Source organism: Anastrepha ludens, chromosome 5 (genome assembly GCF_028408465.1).
Source record: "Anastrepha ludens isolate Willacy chromosome 5, idAnaLude1.1, whole genome shotgun sequence".
NCBI lineage: Eukaryota > Metazoa > Arthropoda > Insecta > Diptera > Tephritidae > Anastrepha > Anastrepha ludens.
Window position 1 is genome coordinate 40,371,580 of NC_071501.1, and position 16,560 is coordinate 40,388,139.

Below are 16,560 nucleotides of genomic sequence, written 5' to 3' on the forward strand. Positions count from 1 at the left end.
CCGAAGAAAATCGCAATTGATCGGCCACGCCTTGAGGAAGAGTGACGACAACATCGCCAAACAGGTGCTGCGATGGAAGCCCTTCCAATAGACAGGACGAAGTGCAGGCAGACCACGAACCACCGCGCCGCTCAACGGAGGTGGAAATGAGGTCCGCAAAAAAGACCTGGACCGAACTGAGATCCCTTGCACAAAACCGTGCTCGATGGCGAAGAGGAGTTGTTGACGCCCTATGCTCCAACTAGGATCTAGAGGACCTTATATATATATATATATAGAACCTAGGTGTTCTATATCTTGTTTATTCAATTTTATTAAGTTAGATTTTGATCTGTTTATTCAAATTATAAAAAGACAAATATTGGCTGCGAGCACGCGTGTAGTTTTTCTCGTCGAATGAATATTCAGTTGCGATTTTAAATTTACAGCGAACTTAGCTACGGTTCGTAAATAATGTTGCCACCTGCTGTTACGCTTGTAGTTAGGGTGCTCACTACATATATATCCAGAATAGATACCTCATATAGGTATATCAGAAATTTGAAGGCACTCCGCACAATACTAACCATTTTTTCACATGTCCCATCAAACAAACTCACTTAAAACCCCTTTCCCTCTGGACCCAGCCTATCGACGTTGGCTTACCGTTAGATGAGCTAGACGAAGATGACCGGTAACTACATCGCACCGACAGGGTTTAGTAAGCTGCCACAGCAACAACAACAACTCCATAACTTGACAGACTAGATTCGTGACTACACTCGACAACCACTTGACGGCATTTTATATGGACAGCAGATAAACAACATTAATCAGGAGTCCCACTCCACCTTTATAAACTACCATTCCCCAAATGTTATTATCGGAGTTAAGCCGCCACCTAACTTCAGCTGTTTCGTGAAACCAACGTTACTTTGACACAATTAGGTTCCGGTTACTATTAGACTGTTAGGATAGAGTCCTACCTATCCAGAATCGACCCTCACACACTCAACATCTGCCGGGCATGAGAAGGTAACCCGCTCGGCACTAGCCACCTATTTACGTGCCCCCTTAAACCTACCCCATTTCTCTCTAGACCCGCCCGACGGAATAGCATGTTTCCTGGGCCTACTGTCAGATGAGATTGACGAGGACGTCCGATGACTTCACCACACTCAGCAAGGGTTGGTTAACTGCGACAACAATAACAACGGACTTTTTAGAACTTAGTTTTTGAGAATACCTTCTGCTAAGTTAATATTTTTTCGGTAGTCATAAATATAATATATAATTTTGATGAGTCTCTTGTTCTATTAAAAATTATAGAAAAATGCCTAATACTTCTTAATTTTCTTTTAATTAATTGTTTTTCTTTATGGGAAGTTGTTTTTTTTTTGTTAATCTCATTTTAGATATTGCAATGTGCAGTTTTAGTGGTCTCTAATGCCCCGACCGCCGTAGCCAAATGGATTGGTGCATGACTACCATTCGGAATGTATTTCTGGCATGAAAAAGCTCCTCATAAAAACCATTTGCCGTTCAGAGCCGGCAAAAAAATTGTAGGTCTTTCCATTTGCGGGAAAACATCAACCGCACACAACAAAAAGGAGTAGCTCGATCAAAAACCCAATCATATATATAATTGGGAGTTAAAAAAAACTTAATTCTATAATTCTCCGACTTTTCTTTTTTTACAGAAAGGCAAACTAATCTCCGTCCAAGGATTGCCGCTTCAGCAGCTTTCCCCAAAAATATATAGCAAATACTTTATGCCATTAAAGCAACAATAACCACAAACTATGATGTAAATATTGGAAATGTCTATCAGTGAAAGTTGAAATTTTCTATTGAATTATGTCACATTACAGCATGACAAAAATATATATGCATGTTATACTTGATATTTACCTTAAAACCTTCAGAAAAGCATTTGTGCTCTTTGTCTTTGTGTGCATCATCGATTTCGCATTTGTTAAGTGTGTACACCAGTTTTGCTTCTTCACCTTCTTCTTCAATGACTGTAAATAATTAGATGTCATTTAAATAATATAAAATATTTCAAATAACTGAAATATATTGACATACCGGCATCATCACGAACAAAATATGTATTGAACCAGAAATGAAATAATTTCTTCTTATGTGTTAGTTCCACTTTTATGTCACCGGCCACACATAGTGAATGATTTTTAAGGTCCAATGTGTAACTTTTCCGAAAATCAATGGGCAACCCCAGCAAAGGCTAAAGAAAAAATGGAAAATTATGTAAAAAAAATCAAGCATACCTCGTATTTCGTTTGTATAAAAATTAAATTAATCTTATAGATACAAATTTAAATTAATGTACTGCTACATTTTTTAACCGAAATATAGTTTATCACTATTGTCTAAACTTTTACTTGGTTATTTCCTGAGAATTTCAAGAAACTCCAATATTTCTTACAGGCAACGTCAAAAGAAAGTCTACACCACATATTGATAAGTTCTGACCATTCATTTATTTATTTTGTAATTTCAATTATTTTTTTATAAAAATAGTGTATCCTACAACAAAAGCCATCTAAAGCAAAATTTCGAACTTTGCATAAAATTCGTAATAGTTGGCAAATTTTCATCAAAATTTCAAACTTTTTACTCAGGTCGGTTGGTTAAGTGGTAATTCGCCATCCTCGCTACCAACAAGTTATACCGGTTATTCCTACACGACTATACCCAGTCAATTCGTCTGTCTAAATCTGTATCAGCCAACTCTTCAAGGTTCTCAAAAAGCGGTTTGCCAAGGGTTAACAATCTCGCCTTCCATAGGGCAGGGCATTCACAGAGGAAGTGGAAGATAGTTTCCTTTTTCTCCAGTTGATTACAACTATGAAAGTGTGAATTGTAAGGGATACCCATTTGGGCTGCTTGCACATCTATGGGCCAGAAGCCTGTTACACTGCAGTGAGTCTGCAGGTATCCCTTCGTTTCATATTTACCATTGTTGACATTTATTTGTGGTTGTAGGTGGGCCATAACGTTCTGCTGGCTTCGCATGTAGTCTGATCCCTCCATCTACAATCCGCGTTTTGTAGGTATTTTAAAGAGATTGCATTCTTGAGTATACTCAGTGGTGTAAATACCGATTCTGCAAGAATGATACCCATGGCAGATCCCCTCTTGCCAGTTCGTATGATTTTCGTAACCTTCAACAACCACTTTTACCCCTTTACTCCGAATTTTTAGAAACATTTTAGGTATGCAGCTTTATAGACCATTGAATTTTGGTGCAAGTTTGAAATAGATCAATAATCACGCCGATTTTTAAGAATTTTTATTGATCGCATCTTGTGCATTTACTCCTTTTAAGGCCTACTCCACTTTTTTTGATATGGAAAAAAACATCCAACATCGTCAGCAGAAAAAATTGTCCAAATACAACTAAATTTTTGAACCACTGTATAGTACTTTGGTGTAGAAAACATTAACAGTACATACCATTACTTTAACGGAACATCCATTATCTTCCAGCACGGAAATTGAGCAGTGCACTGTGCCATGACTATGCAACAAATTAGCCTCAGTAAAACGAATTTCACAAAACTGAAAAAAATCAATATTCCACTTATTCGGTTACAAGTTAATTCATCTGATTCCCACTCACCTGCAGAATACGCTTTTCATATGGTACTCCGGATCGTATTAATTTTGCGAAATACTGAACATACCGCCTTTGCGATGGAATGGTTACACCTTTGCGATCCTTTGTGCGTTTTTCAGCGTAACATTCTAAAGCATCTTCGGCAGTTGCCTGCTGTCCACTATACAGTAGATAACAACAAATCATTGTACCTAAACATGAGATTGATATATATTTACAATTATTATTTGCTTAATGTTATGAATTTTGTAAACAAATTTACCAGTTCTGCCTTTGCCTGCTTTACAGTGTACGGCAGCGACATTTTGACTATCTGCTTTTAGCCAAGTATCGACATCCGTACAAAATCTTTGTATTAATTCTATCGTTGGTGGGTTATGGTCCTCAAATGGATAAACAGCAACTCTCTACAATAAAAATTTTTCCGATTAGTAATAGTTAAGTAGCGTAAACCATTGGCGCTTACTCCATGAAATTTATTGCTATCATAGCTACGCTCAAGGCAGAGATTGTAAATTTTATAATGGTTCTGGTGAATTTCCTGGAGAAATTTGTAAACATCTTCCAAACGATTTCGAAATATACTCTCTATATTGTCTGCCGGATAACCCATTGCAATTATATTGTCGCATATATCTAGAGGTTAAATATAATAACAGTTAAATACATAAAAAACCTAGAAGTATTTATAAAATACGACAAAAATGAAGTCAATTATAAAGTATACTTTTATAAATTTACAATATCATATTGTCTAACTTACAGGCCAAGTCTAAATTATATCCATTCTCCTTATAGCGTATACGCTGCTTGCTGACAACATTCCGTAAAACGTTCGTCATGACGGAAAGCGTATTTGCCATCTTAAGCTTAAACTTATTAATATTGATGCCACTTGAAGCGGCACCACAAATCCTTTCGGACTCCTTTAACTTCGCCGTGACCGTCACGGTGTCTTTTGTTAAAGGACTTGTGAACTGTCAATATTATCCAAATTTTCCGAGTTTTTGCTGGTGCTGTTTCGGATATTGTTTGCAGCCCGTTGCTATTTGGGCGTTTATTAAAGTGCAGTCGGCCTCTTTGTTTGAACATAAATACTTATTTCTTCGCTACGTTTTATAGTTGCTTCGAAACGATGGGATATCATAAGTGTAAGTTATCTTCGATTGGATTTGTTGTATGCCATTACCAAATTTGTTCATGAAGGCGGTTTCATTGATGTGTAAAACTTATTTTTGAAAAGCGTTTAACTTGCCGTAGGATGTTAAACCTTTATGGTGGAGTTTGTTTGAATTTTGCGTGTATTTGACTCCTTGTTGCTCCAATGCTCCAAGTCAGTGGAGCAATTCGTTGGAACGACTGCTGGAATATTTATTAAACATTTAAATATTATTTAAATAAGATAACTTTTGATGTTATACCTAACGGAGCAAACACGAAATTCTAGTAACAAATCCATTATTCTGAAAGAGCGAAAAATAGATATATTAAGCACAATTGTTACAGATGGCTTGTAGAGTGTCATAGGATTCAGATGTTTCATATTAAGTTGTTTCGCGAGTTTTGGCAAATTGCTGATCCTACAGTCCAATATCACCTTTATGGTTACTAACGTAACCAAGACAGATAAGTCGTGTTCTAGCCTGACTTCGATTACATACTTGCTTATGTCACTTCATATGAACCCCACTTTAGTCATTTGAGATGGTGGAAGTATATATATATATATAATTGGCGCGTACACTTCTGTTAGGTGCTTGGCCGAGCTCCTCCTCCTATTTGTGGTGTGCATGTTGATGTTGTTCCACAAATGGAGGGACCTACAGTTTTAAGCCGACTCCGAATGGCAGATATTTTTATGAGGAGCTTTTTCATGGCAGAAATACACTCGGAGGTTTGCCATTGCCTGCCGAGGGGCGACCGCTATTAGAAAAATGTTTTTATTAATTTTGCTTTCACCGAGATTCGAACCAACGATCTCTCTGTGAATTCCGAATGGTAATCACGCACCAACCCATTCGGCTACGGCGGCCGCAGTGGTGGAAGTAGTGTCTCAACTAATTATAGGCCGCTGACAAGCTTGAAGCGATTTCGGCCAGCAAATTCGCCAACCCATTTTCATATCATAGGTACCGTTACTGCTTTAAAGGCTGACAATGCACCAAATGAAAAAAACAAAAGTAAATCAGATATTACTTTGACCTGAGGTCCGTTTTGTTCATTCTCTTATTTATAGTCCAAGCTGTGATGTCTACCCGAACTTCTTTGCTACCAAGTATTTCAAGTAATATGTTCAGAATCTTCTCTAGTGCTGCATACGGTTTTGAACATAGCTCTCCGTTGTACACAACCCCGCGAATCTCTGAACACCGCCCAGCTTTTTGGCCTACTTTTTTTGTCTACCGAGGTCGCCCATACCAAGGTACCTTAGTGAGGCATGGACCGGACCCCATGATCACGGAGCACATCCTAAATCTTACACGTCATTGAAGACTCTGCACTAATTAAAACAATTGATTATAAACTACTTTGCAATTTGTGTAGTTTTCCGTTTTTTGAACTATCATACATTGGATTTACAGCCTTGACGCACGTATATTTAGTGTCCGGACAAATTTCAGATCAAATCATTTGGAATGTCCCAGCTTTTTATTAGTTTCCACCATTACGTGCATCCCCCCCTCCCGAAATATTCTCACCATCTTAAAGCTCTTTGCGGAGAACGAATATGGAAAACTCATTTACACAAATTAATAATTTTTATCAATGATTCCTTTGGAAATTTTCACACATTTTATGAATGCACTACGGCTGCAGATGTTATGCTGGATAATTCCCGATATAGATTTTAGATATAGAACTTGGAGCAGCATATTAGCCCTCTACTTGATATTCTTTTCAAGACCCGATATCATCCCACTGAGCCTTGTAGGACTGCGTTTTCGCTGCTGCGCCCACGGCACAATGCCCTTAATATACATGAAGTATGCGAATATTTGGATGGATATAATTTTTTTAAGTTCTGATGAACTCGTGTTAAAAATTTTAACCATCAGGAGAACAAAAAAGTGAATTAAAAACCGATCGTATAAGAAAATTACACTAATCTGCTATACTCACGGACAAACCAATGAAACAAACGAACGAATTGAAATAGAAGGCATTAGAAAAACTGCGAAAATTGCAAAGAGTAATATGTGTATGAATGTGAGGGAGCAAGTCGAGTCCGAACAGCGATGTTGCCCATTTAATTTTTTTTTTTTTACATTAAAGAACGAGGTGATACTTCTTTTGACAGGACGCACTGTTGGTTCTAAATACCTTAATTGAAACACGAGCACCAATGGACAGACAGGTTGAATAAAATGATCGACTGTGCAAGGTTGCCGAATCAATAAACACATCAAAGCTTGTAATCGCATTTTGTATATAATTTTTCTTAAATTAACTTTCAACTTAAATGAAGCTTAGATATAATCCAATTTTTTCATGTTACTTGCCGATTTATTATACCTCCACCTACTACGCGTATGGAGCTCCTCTTTCGTTCTTCAAAAATTTCTTTGTGTACACTTCACAGTTATTACATTCCTTCATTCTCCTTCATTCTACTGTACACAGCCTTGCACGCACATGATGTACGTACAATGAGAAAAGGCCAGAGTTGCCACTGCAAATAAATTGTTTCCCCCAAATAGGTCAAACTCGGGACCTTACTCATCTTATAATCATTTACGTAAATTGACACACTTATTAGACCAAGAGAAAAACTCCATAAGTACGCTGATGGAAATTATATATTATTATTATATATATATTTCATATTATTTCTTTAGATTTATAATATAATTTTTCTGATTTGTTAAGGCATATAATCAGTAAATTATGGCTGGGATTTATTGAAAATTTTTTCTAGAAAATTCATTATAGCCCAGGACACATTCTTAAATATTATTTATATGTCTAGGGGATATAAATTAGATTGGAACTGGCCCTTGTGTAACCACGGTGATATTAGTAACAATACTTCTATTGCCATCTGAAAAAGTTATATATCGAAGTTTTCAAATATTTATTAAATTGCTTTTAAGGCGTAAACAAATCTCAAACGCAAAAATATTATTGCAAAAGTTGCAAGAATTATGCAAATTACTAGAAATAAATATCTTTCATGTGAAATTAACGAAAAAAATGGCATTCCAATTGAATTTTCGTATGAAAGTAACTAGTAAGTAAATAGGAATAGGGAGGAATGACTGAAAAAATACGAAATTCTTTTAGTGGTATCTCCAGAAGTGAGTCAAAGAAATCAACGCTTAATTTTAAAATTTAATTTGAGAGCAAAACCTGTATAAATGCTTAATAAACCCTTTTTAGTTCATTATATTACTTCGTTGTGAAAAAAGTTTGGTTTTTCTTTTTTGTTTATTGTGAGATTTTAAATTTTTTAGTTTGGTTTTTTTTGTTGTGAGATTTTAAATAAGGTTGATGCTTGTTATGTAGATTTTATTTGCTTTTGCAATCTGCTTTATCAATCGTAAATATCAAACGAAATGTGATCAGAGGAAACGGCACTTTATCTCATTAACTCTTCTAACCGCCTGCATTTCCAATTCGTAATTTACTTCAATAAATATTGATTTGATATTGTTAATCAGTGATGCCAAATGCTGAATTGTTTATATGCGTTTTGTTTTTCTTTTCTGGGTGTTATAGCAGATACATCTACACGTAAAAATAGCTAGGGTTTATAAAAAACAATTCTAGTTATGATGAAGGAACCTGTCTCTATCTTCTAAAAACCAGAGCTCGTGAAAATTCTATAGCATCTACCCCATTTTTATTAGTAATTGTAAATTTTCTTAGAGAGTGTATAACAAATATCTATCTACTTGCCCTTCTTCTTCTTTCGTTTCTTTTTCGTGCTAACCGGCGCCAGTTGGACACACCGTGAAGCCAAGCCATTCTCCACCTGATATTTCCAACGCAGAGGAGGTCTTCCTCTTCCTCTGATACCACCAGCTGGTACCGCATCGAATACTTTCAAACCCGGACCGTTTGTATCCATTCGGACAACATCACCCAGCCAGCGGAGCCGCTGAATCTTTATTCGCTTGGCTATGTCTATATCGTGGTAAAGCTCATAAAGCTCCAAATACTCAAAACATTCATTGTCAGTTGGAAACTTGAATGCCTCTTATTCTACAAATTTATTGACATAAGTGGCAACGCTTATTTACCTTAACATTAAGGTGCGATAAGACATGGCAAGAAAAAGTACCTTTCCAACTCATTACTAAAAATTTTAGATTTTCAGTTAGGCTTTATTTCCTTTTTTGGATAAAATCGAACGAAACGTTGTTTCGGAGTGTAACGGAAATAATTACTACCAGTTAATCCATCAATACATTAATAATTTTTAAGAAGTTTGTTCTTAATTTGTTCACTAATGCCACACAATTATCGCATTACCCACCAATGTTAAATACTTTTATCTCTGAAGTAACATTTTTGTGTTTTTACAAACCTAATATAAAATTAGCAAAAACTAACTCTTCCATTCCTATCTCCATTTTTTTAAAGCTTGGAGCATTAATATAAAATGGCCCCAGTTCTTCCAAAATCGCTTTTTATGCGTTTATTTGCGGGAAATATTAGGGGTTTTCCAATGAAACTCATATGAAATGTTGGTTTAGTGTTTGTGTTTCTTAAAATATTGCCACTATTATTGAGTTAAAAACAGAATTCACCAAATTTTGATAGAATAAGTGCTTATCACATATCCTTTTATCATTATTAGATATTTTTAACAAACACACACGTTTGAAACCTTTGAACGTTTTAAAAGCATGCGAATAAAAACAAAAAATATAGGAAAACAATTTTCGTGTACTCTTTTTTGTTAAATGTTTACAACTCCTAAAATATATGCATATGTATATAAGAATAAACTCTCTTTCTGCACGGTTTTGAAATAAATCAATTCAATTTATAAAATCAAATAAAATTTTTTACACGAAATTTTCATATAAATATTTTTGTAAAATATTTAGTTTTTTCATCTTACACGAGTTTTTAAAGTTGTGTACATTTTTTTGTATAATTTTATATGATTTTTTATGCACGCTTTTCTAAGGAACGTATCTACCATGTAAAACAAGAGTTGGGTGTGTAAGGATATCTATAGGGTTATTCAACAGGTGCGCTTCAACTTTTTTCCGATAGGGAGGGCGAACGACGGATTATTTTTTATTTTTCGCTTGTCATTTGTAAACTTCATTAGTATACATTTCATCATGGAACGCTACACACTTGAGCAACGATTGCAAATCGTGCAAATTTTTTATGAAAATAATCGTACTGTTGCTGCTACTTTAAGAGCATTACGGCCATTTTACGGTCCATTTAACAAGTCGTCCCGTTTTGGGGTTATGTGAAGTCATTGGTCTACAGTAACAAGCCGGCGACGATTTGTGAGCTCAGAGCCAATATTGACCGCGAAATTGCTGGAATTTCGGCCGATTTATGCAAGAGTGGTCGAAAATTGGGTTCAACGATTGGACTTCGTAAAACGTGCACGCGGTGGTCATGCAAAAGAAATCGAATTTCATACTTAAATGTATATGTTCAAACTCGATAATAAAAAAAAATAAGTTAAAAAAGTCAAACCGTTTGTGTTTTATTCAAAAAAGTTCAAAAGTTGAAGCGCTCTTACTGAAAAACCCTATATACATACAAATTAATAATGTATTTAAATAGATGTATATTCATATATAAATACCTAGATTAAATTAAATCTAGATCAAATTTATGAATATTAATATAAATATCTAGATTATCAAAAATATCCAGTTCAAAATAGCCAATTCACAATTAAAATACTGGAAAAATAAATATATATATATATATATATATATATATATATATGTAGATCAGGCCGATAGTCCCAGCTACTAGTGCCTTTCGTAATGTAATATAGTTATTTATAATTATATTTCTAATAAATAAATAGATAAATAAATAAATATATGTAGATATGTCTTTGTATCCGGCAACCGCCGTGTCCGTATAATCAGGTTCATGACTACCATTCGGATGTCCGTAGGTTCGAATATCCGTGCATGAGACACCAAAATTATAAAAATAAGATTTTCTTATAGCGGCCGCCCCTGGGCAAGCAATGGAAATGCCGTTTGGAGTCAGCTTTAAACTGTAAGTCCCTCCATTTGTGGAACAACATCAAGACGCACACCACAAATAGGAGGAGGAGCTCGGCTAAACGGGGAGTATTCAGTAGAATGCCACACGCTTTAATAAAAAAGATGTGAAGGGAGGATAGAGGGGTTAGTGTTGCCAGACACCTAAAAACAGAGCAAAGTTTGTATGCAGTATACGGCAGCAAATTATAATACTGTTGTCAATAGGAAAGTGATGATATTTATGAATGCATTTACATTTAATTTTCATTAAAATATTTCGAATAGAAGTATAAAAACAAGTACAACCACGCGTGTAACTATATATTTTATTAAGTTTTTATCTAATGTGCCAAACTGTAGTGAAGTTGTCGGAGGCACTTTGAAGGCAAATAATTGCAACACTATTATTTCCGCAATATAGGGGGTTGCAAAAGTTGAACCACTACATAACATCCCCACCAAGTTTCATTAAATAAATCATAATTTGCCTAAAATTGCCCATGCAGCATCATATTGAAACCGACACCGGTCAAACACCCAAAAAGGGTGAGAGCGCCAATCATATATACATAAAACCATAACTTTGGCCTTTTTTATTCATTAATTATCTTGTATGGTGATTTTAAATTGCTGTTTTTTCATGTGTCTGGCAGCACTTCTTCTTATTGAAATAATCAAAATTGGAGAAATGTTGGTAAATTTTACAAACTTTGAAATCAAATAACTTAAAAACTACGCCCTCTATCCCGCCTCATAATTTTTTTTTTAAACGTAGTATACAATTTTCCGTAGTAGGATAGCTACCGCAATACCCCGATTTGGGGCTCGCTTGCTGAGAACTCTTTCCGTGGCAAACATTTTTTTTAACTTTTTATTTTTGTCTCTATCAACAAACTTACCGGCGTCTGTTTAAAATTTAAAAATAAATTCATGTTTTGCTTTATATCGTATAAATTGCTGCTGGTTTCTATAGCATATTTAAAACGCCGGCCAAAGCCCTAATAGAGATACATAAAATCCCCCATATCCAAATGCAACTCTGCTCATTCCCCCATGCGCACAAGCTCAAAAAAGAGCTTTACACAATGTCGAGTTAAGAGCAGCGCAGTTGGGATTTTCGAAGTTGACTTCCCACAGATTGACTCGATGTACCTCGCGTGCTTCACCTTTCTCCTTTCTTGAACACACTAATTGCACACGTTCCTTCTTTGTTCTCTTTTCACATTTACATTCTTATTAAGCTACACACCATTCACATACTGTCGTTCACATATTTGTTTCTCTTTCACTTTATTTATCACTTCTCTTCCTTAGCGAAGCAAATAAAAAACCATGATAGACGAAAAAGAATTCACTACATATTCTTGCAATTTCCAAAGTATTTTATACAGTCTTAGTGGGTTAATTTGTTATAGCCCGCGAATTAACGGCGAAGGTCACACTTTCCTTAACTGCAAACCATTTTTTTACGTTGCTGTTACCTACACTAACTGAAAGCTGCGCTGTTGGCTGCTACTTCGCTTCCTCAATTTTACTTCATTGCCTTAACGCTTTCTTAATAGTTGCCAACATTTAGTTTTATGGAGAATATAAATTGTGTTTGAACACGAATATGTTTCGGTGGATTTTATTTTAAATTCCAAAATCAGAAATATTATAACTCATTCATTTTGGCTACCTGTTGATCATATCGTCTGAGCCATTTGGAAAACTAATTTGTAGTTTATTAATAATGTCACTTTAAATGACAAATGATCATTTTTATATCGTTTGGAAAAATAACTGATGCATAGTTGTTTAGCTGGCGCAAACAATAGCAATAGCTCCAATAGCTTGAAGCGAAATAGGCTCATCACAAGAACAAAAGCCACAACAATACATACTTCAAATTCGCGAAAACATCCTTGAATTCTTTAAATATTCGTAGTGAATAAACAGGGCTATCGTTTCAAAAATGAAATATTATCCGTACCATACCATCGTTGAAAATTAAAGGTCCGCGCAATCAGGTGCGGTACAATATAGAGCGATATAATCCCATACGATATGCGGCATCAATACCATGGCGTCATTTTTGACAAATTTGACAGCTAAGCTACGTCAGTACAGAAAATAAACAAACCATTGTGCGCAAATGTACATATGTGTACACGACTTGTTCTATCATTCTTGGTTTTCCATTTGCTCTCTGTGTTCTTTTCGCTTGTTTATTTTTTGTAGTGACGTCACATCCCCTGTATTTTGCCATTCATGTCATGGCGGTATATGAGAGCACTCAAACAGAAGCGGTACTGCTGGTGCAGAGGATCCCATTGCGCAAATCAAGCCAATAAATAAAAATTTTGAAAGAGGAATGCGTTTCAAAATGGTGTGAGTCTGACCTGTTTGAGTAGACCTTAATATTACCTTTTTGGTGGCATAGAAGTAACAAATTTACACTAATTCTGACTTAAGTTTATTTCTTTATGCTGTCACTTTGCATGGGTTCGCTTTGAGTCGCCCTGTATAAACACAGTCTTTAGCCGCTGGAAACCACATTAATTCAGAAACCCTGAGTGCGGAGCACCGAAGTGAAAGGATTCACTGGAAAAAACTACAATATCTACGATAAGGGAACAGATACTGTAAAATTTCGAAAATACCACATTTTTTTCATAAAATGTTAATATAATCCTTTAAGAATATGTCAACAAATTTGTAGAACGTAAATTTAAGCATTTCTTATATTATAGATCGTTAACCCTGACGACTCTATTCTTTGCGTTTGAGCGCTGGGAGAAGTATAGTTACGTTACCGACTTTAGACGCGTTTTTCTCAAAACTATATTTTTCGAATTGGCGTACACGATAACTCGAAAAGTTATTGACCGACCTCCCTGAAATTTTGCACACATCTTTTTTATGATATTACTTTTTTGTAAATTTACAAGTTTTCCAAAATTTTTCGAAATAATAAAATAGGAAAATTTGCCCCAAAATTCATTTTTTTAAGGTTTTATTCCGCGAATTTAATGTCATATAGAAATTATGACATTAATAAACTATAAAAATTTTGTTTTTTTGTATTCAGGTCACTGACGCCGATGCTACAATGCCCGCCTATTGAAAAGCCCCGCTGCGACCTTCCGCCGTTTTAAATAAAAAAAAATTATATTATTTTTATGTATAAATAAACTGTAAGCCAGTTTTGAAAAAAATATATTGAACATCAGGAGGAATTAGCCGTTTACAGGCATCTGTCCCCTTAAACGGATAGAAGGTAATTCCAGAACATGTATTGTAGCTAAAAACACTTACACACATTTTTAATTCCATTATATAGTTCACAGGATGTGGCGAGAAAGTTGCATGCGCAATTAAATCTTTTTCACCGTTTCACCGGGCCCAGGTGGGATCATTCCAAAGATGTTACAGGAAACCTCTGACTGTATCCTACCATGGCTAGAGGAAATTTTTAAAGCTAGGTCATATTCCAGATAGTTGGAAACTAGTCAAGGTCGTCTTTATTCCAAAAAGAGGCAGGTGGGGACATGAATCAGCGGAGGACTATAGACCAATCAGTCTTTCGTCTTTCCTGTTAAAAACCTTTGACAGACTTTTTGATATATATCTCAGAAGCTCTTTGGAGAGCTCTGGCATATCAATTGCACAATATGCGTACCTTACAGGCAAATCTACGGAGACAGCGCTTAACGAGGTAATCCGAACAATAGAGGGCTCTCTAGAGAACAAACATTATGCCATGGCGGCATTTTGGATATAGAAGGCGCCTTTGACAATGTTAGTACAGATGCCATCCAACGGCCGTTGATAGGCTTAGAGGTGGACAATTGCATTAGTAATTGGGTAATCTCTATGCTAGAAACCAGGATCATCAAAGCTAATATGGGTAATATCAGCATAACCAAGAAGGTCCACAGGGGCACTCCACAGGGGGGAGTATTATCTCCACTTCTCTGGTTATGCGTTATTAGCAAAGTCCTAACAAAACTTAATAGAGGTGCATACATTATGGCTGCATAAGACGGGGTTTTCGATCTATTTTATCGTATAGTTCGGTAGTTTGGTGGAAAGCTCTAGAGAGAGAGTATAATACCAAATTACATAATTAAGAATACAAAGGTCAGCCTGTGCAATAACGGTTGGTGCAATCATGTCCTAGAGAGGCTCTCAATGAACTGACACACGTTACTCCAATAGACATACTCGTACATATTAAGAAGGCGGCAACAATGAGTGCATTTAGGTTAAATGAAACGGGTCGCTGGAAAGAAAAAAACGTATGGTCATGCTAGTCTACTATTGCGACAAACTCAGTTAATCTCGGTGAAAACTGACTACATCGCCCCGACGGTAACATTCATTAGGAATTTTGCCACTCTCTTTCCATCTAAGGAAGAATGGAATAAGGGAATCTCTTTAAACAAGTTCGACACTGCAGTCTATACGGATGGCAGTAAAATGGACTGCGGTGTTGGAGCTGGTATATATTCTCACAGACTTAAAATTGAGAAATCTGTGCGTCTCCCTAATACCAGCAGTATCTTCCAGGCGGAAGTACTGACAATTGGGAAGCCTGTAAGCTACTAACAGATTTCTCTTTTAAGGACAATATCGCTATTCTTTCGGATAGCCAAGCCGCATTCCAGGCACTGGGTTCGGCTACTAGCCTCACCACCATGAGTGAAAACCATAAAATTACCTTAATCTGGGTCGCGGGTCATCGGAACATTGAAGGTAAAGAAAACGCAGAGGAGCTGGCAAGAGGGGGATATGCCATGAATAACGCTCTTGCAGAATCGGTATTCACACCATTAGGTGCAGCCAAGAGTACAATTTCCCTAAAATACCTCCGAATCGCGGATTGTAGGTGGAAAGACCAAACGAAATGCAAAATTAGCAGAACGCTATGGCCCAAACGACGGGATGCCAAAATGGTTATCCCTCACAATACATACTGTCACAGTTGTAAACAACCGGAGAAAAAGGAAACAATATTCCATTTCCTCTGTGAATGCCCTGCTCTATGGAAGGACAAAATGTTAACCATGGGTCAACCGCTGTTCAAGAATCTCGAACAACTCTGTCTGGCTTAGACGTGAACAACCTAAAGATGTTCTTAAACCGCACAGACTGGATATAGTCATGCTGTAAATAACCGTTAAAAAAGTTGGTAACGAGGATGTGGCAACAAAATGGTGCGGAAGCGCTAGTTGAATTCTGGAAGAATCGCCACTTTAACCAACAAACCAACTAGCCGCCTGCTTTCGATTAATTTTCGATAAGAACTAGAGAAGACTGTTTTATTTAATTTGAAACACTTTTCACTGAATATGGAAATAGCTTAATATAATTTCAATAAATTTTAATTTATTTTGAAAAAGGTTTAATTTAACATAAAATAAAAATGGTATGCAGTTGGAATATTTGGTGCTTGTGGTCACTATCGCAATGTCTCTCTATTGCTGCCATTGGAGTGCCATATTTACCTCGAGCGATTTTTGGAACTGCCTGCAAAATTTCGGCGGCGGAACCATTAAGTGAGACAATCTATGCAGCGGGATACGGTACACTAGACAGGGCTAGTTTACTGGGGTGGCAGCCCTTGGTCGGGAAAAACCCTAATCATTCCGGTAACGTAGAACCGGCTGCCATGGGAATCAAGCTACAACTCAACGTGGAAGTTGATGATACACAAATTCCGACGGTTAACAACCCCAAAATATTTGGAGTCACCTTCAA

The 16,560-nt window shown here is 36.2% G+C and overlaps 1 protein-coding gene across 13 annotated transcripts in view; it reads right to left on the reverse strand.

Annotated features, from left to right (window-relative positions):
* The window catches only part of LOC128865035 (serine-rich adhesin for platelets), a 36,535-nt gene extending 24,240 nt beyond the window's left edge, over positions 1 to 12,295 (reverse strand). For 2 of the 13 annotated variants that reach the window (XM_054104928.1, XM_054104915.1), the window contains exons 1-9: positions 11,718 to 12,295; positions 5,041 to 5,082; positions 4,383 to 4,981; positions 4,086 to 4,255; positions 3,882 to 4,026; positions 3,623 to 3,810; positions 3,457 to 3,561; positions 2,068 to 2,224; positions 1,891 to 2,000 (exon numbers count right to left, since the gene is read on the reverse strand). In XM_054104928.1, coding sequence (XP_053960903.1) covers positions 1,891 to 2,000; positions 2,068 to 2,224; positions 3,457 to 3,561; positions 3,623 to 3,810; positions 3,882 to 4,026; positions 4,086 to 4,255; positions 4,383 to 4,482 — 975 coding nt within the window. In that variant the 5' untranslated portion in view covers positions 4,483 to 4,981; positions 5,041 to 5,082; positions 11,718 to 12,295. Of the gene's footprint in view, positions 1 to 1,890; positions 2,001 to 2,067; positions 2,225 to 3,456; positions 3,562 to 3,622; positions 3,811 to 3,881; positions 4,027 to 4,085; positions 4,256 to 4,382; positions 4,982 to 5,040; positions 5,083 to 6,739; positions 6,802 to 6,940; positions 7,094 to 11,717 lie in introns of those variants that run through there. The other 11 variants (XM_054104927.1, XM_054104923.1, XM_054104920.1 and 8 more) reach the window with 11 other exon arrangements.
* Between the last annotated feature and the right edge of the window lie 4,265 nt (positions 12,296 to 16,560).